At 34.2% G+C, this 2,160-nt stretch overlaps 1 protein-coding gene across 1 annotated transcript; it reads right to left on the bottom strand.

The window, feature by feature from the left end:
- Positions 1-808: 808 nt before the first annotated feature.
- LOC141166750 (olfactory receptor 5V1-like) lies at positions 809-1,762 on the bottom strand. Its single transcript, XM_073653733.1, has one exon. It carries the CDS (start codon positions 1,748-1,750, stop codon positions 809-811), a length of 942 nt encoding a protein of 313 aa, XP_073509834.1. The 5' UTR covers positions 1,751-1,762.
- Between the last annotated feature and the right edge of the window lie 398 nt (positions 1,763-2,160).

Below are 2,160 nucleotides of genomic sequence, written 5' to 3'. Positions count from 1 at the left end.
TCTATTCGCTCTTTTATGCCATGATTAAGGATTCTTGCTTGCTTCACTCTTGGATTATGAAGTTTTAATTATATCAATAAAGAGAATTATTTTAACTCTCTGGGGCTGGAAATATTTTTTATGAATTAACATTGCCCAATTGGATGATTTGTCGAGAAGCAGTCCGTGCACCAAGGGTTATTGCTGTTGCATGGAGTAGGTGAGCTGGTAGCCATTTTTCTTTTTAATGTATGTATAATACATGCAGTTAAATGTGAAATTAAAGTATTGCATACAGTGCATAGGCATTTATTACAATAACTCAGACATGAAGAAAATGTATAAAATGCATCTTCTTTACACATTTCCTATATATTCTCTAGATTATTGAGTTTTAGGCAAAGTATGAGATGACCAAACTGCAGCAGCCGACATTGTGTGAAACTCAAGTATTGTACAGAATGCCTAGGTTTTGCATAAAAATTAGTTGATTGACATGTATTGTTTTTAAAGCTAACTCTAAACCTATTATTAATCTAACCCTAACCTGATTATTATTAGGGCTAAGGGGCTAAATCTAAGCATAAACCTATTATTATTAGGGCTAACCCAATAACCCGTTTATTTTATACTTTGTTTTGAAGTGTGAGACATCCCATAGAATAACTCACCTTTCTATAAAATGCCTAAGTGAAGCATGTAAGGTCAGAATGAAATAGTCTTATTTCAGACTTTCTCATATAATGCCAAAAATCCTATAGATTATCTGGGCATTCTATGCAATAACTTCATTTCACACGTTGTCTGTAGCATATAGATTTGATATGGCTCAGCGAATCTGCATTTTTCTTTTACGATTTAATTGGCGACATACAGCATTTTTTACCTCCTGGTTTTTTAACGTATATATAATTGGATTCATCATTGGAGTAACTACACTGTATAGAACAGAAATCAATCGATCTTTGCCCAAGGAATAAGATGAAATTGGTCTGACATAGTTGGAAATAGCACTTCCATAATATAATAAAACTACTGTAAGATGGGATGCACAAGTAGAAAATGTTTTTTGTCTTCCTTTATTAGATTTGATCTTCAATACAGTTGCAATAATATAAATATATGAGACAATAATGCCTAAAAATGGGGTCCATCCAATGAAAACTCCTATAGAAAGCAGCAACATTTCATTCACTGATGTATCTTCACAAGACAGAGATAATAATGGAGGAATATCACAAAAAAAGTAATTGATCTTCCTAATACCACAAAAATCCAGGCGGAAAGTAAAGACTGTATGGACTACAGAATTCACTAAGCCACTTATCCATGCTAGAGAGGCCTGGATGACACATGTTTTAAAGTTCATAATAGCTGAATATCTGAGAGGATGGCATATGGCTAAAAATCTATCATAAGACATTACCAGGAGAAGAACACATTCAGTGCCTACAAATGCCAAAAAGAAGTAGAGTTGAATTAAGCAACCCACAAATGAGATTGATTTTCTCTTCACCAAAAGGATTTGTAACATTTTGGGCATAGTTGTTGACGTATAACAGATGTCAAGGAAGGATAAGTTGCTCAAAAAGAAATACATTGGTTTATGTAGGTGATTGTCTAGCTGTGACACAAGAATGATAGACACATTTCCGATTAAAGTCAGTGTATAAATAAGGAGGAGTGTGCAAAATAAGAACGATTTGAGATTTCGATCGTCAGATAAGCCTAAAATTAGGAAGTCCGTGAAGATGGAGGCATTTAAGGACATTATAGAACTGCTCAGTTGATCTAAAAAGCAAATTACATTTCAGTAGTCAAAAGATGCATACAAAAAGAGTACACTAGAACACTGGTGGTGCTTTAAAGGGAGTTGTCACCTATTTATGCTTGCCAAATAGGTATTCTGTATTACCAAGCTGGACAAGCTGGAAAATCATCCAAAATTACTGAAGCACTGAGGCAGTGATCACACAACAATACTTTGGTCAGTATTTTCCATTAGTATTTGTAAGCCAAAACCAGGAGTGGGTGAAAAATACAGAAGTGGTGCACGTGTCTCAATTATACTTTTCCTGATTCTTCCACTTCTGACTTTGGCTTACAAATACTGATGTAAAATACTGACTAAAATACTGTTGTGTGTATATGGCCTAAAAGTAATATATTTTCAGCCGCTAT

The sequence above is a fragment of the Phyllobates terribilis genome, unplaced genomic scaffold (genome assembly GCF_046119375.1).
Source record: "Phyllobates terribilis strain yellow unplaced genomic scaffold, ASM4611937v1 Scaffold_1__5_contigs__length_1240528914, whole genome shotgun sequence".
Lineage (NCBI taxonomy): Eukaryota > Metazoa > Chordata > Amphibia > Anura > Dendrobatidae > Phyllobates > Phyllobates terribilis.
The sequence above is the reverse complement of the archived record's forward strand: the minus strand, read 5'-3'. Positions and strand labels throughout refer to the sequence as shown.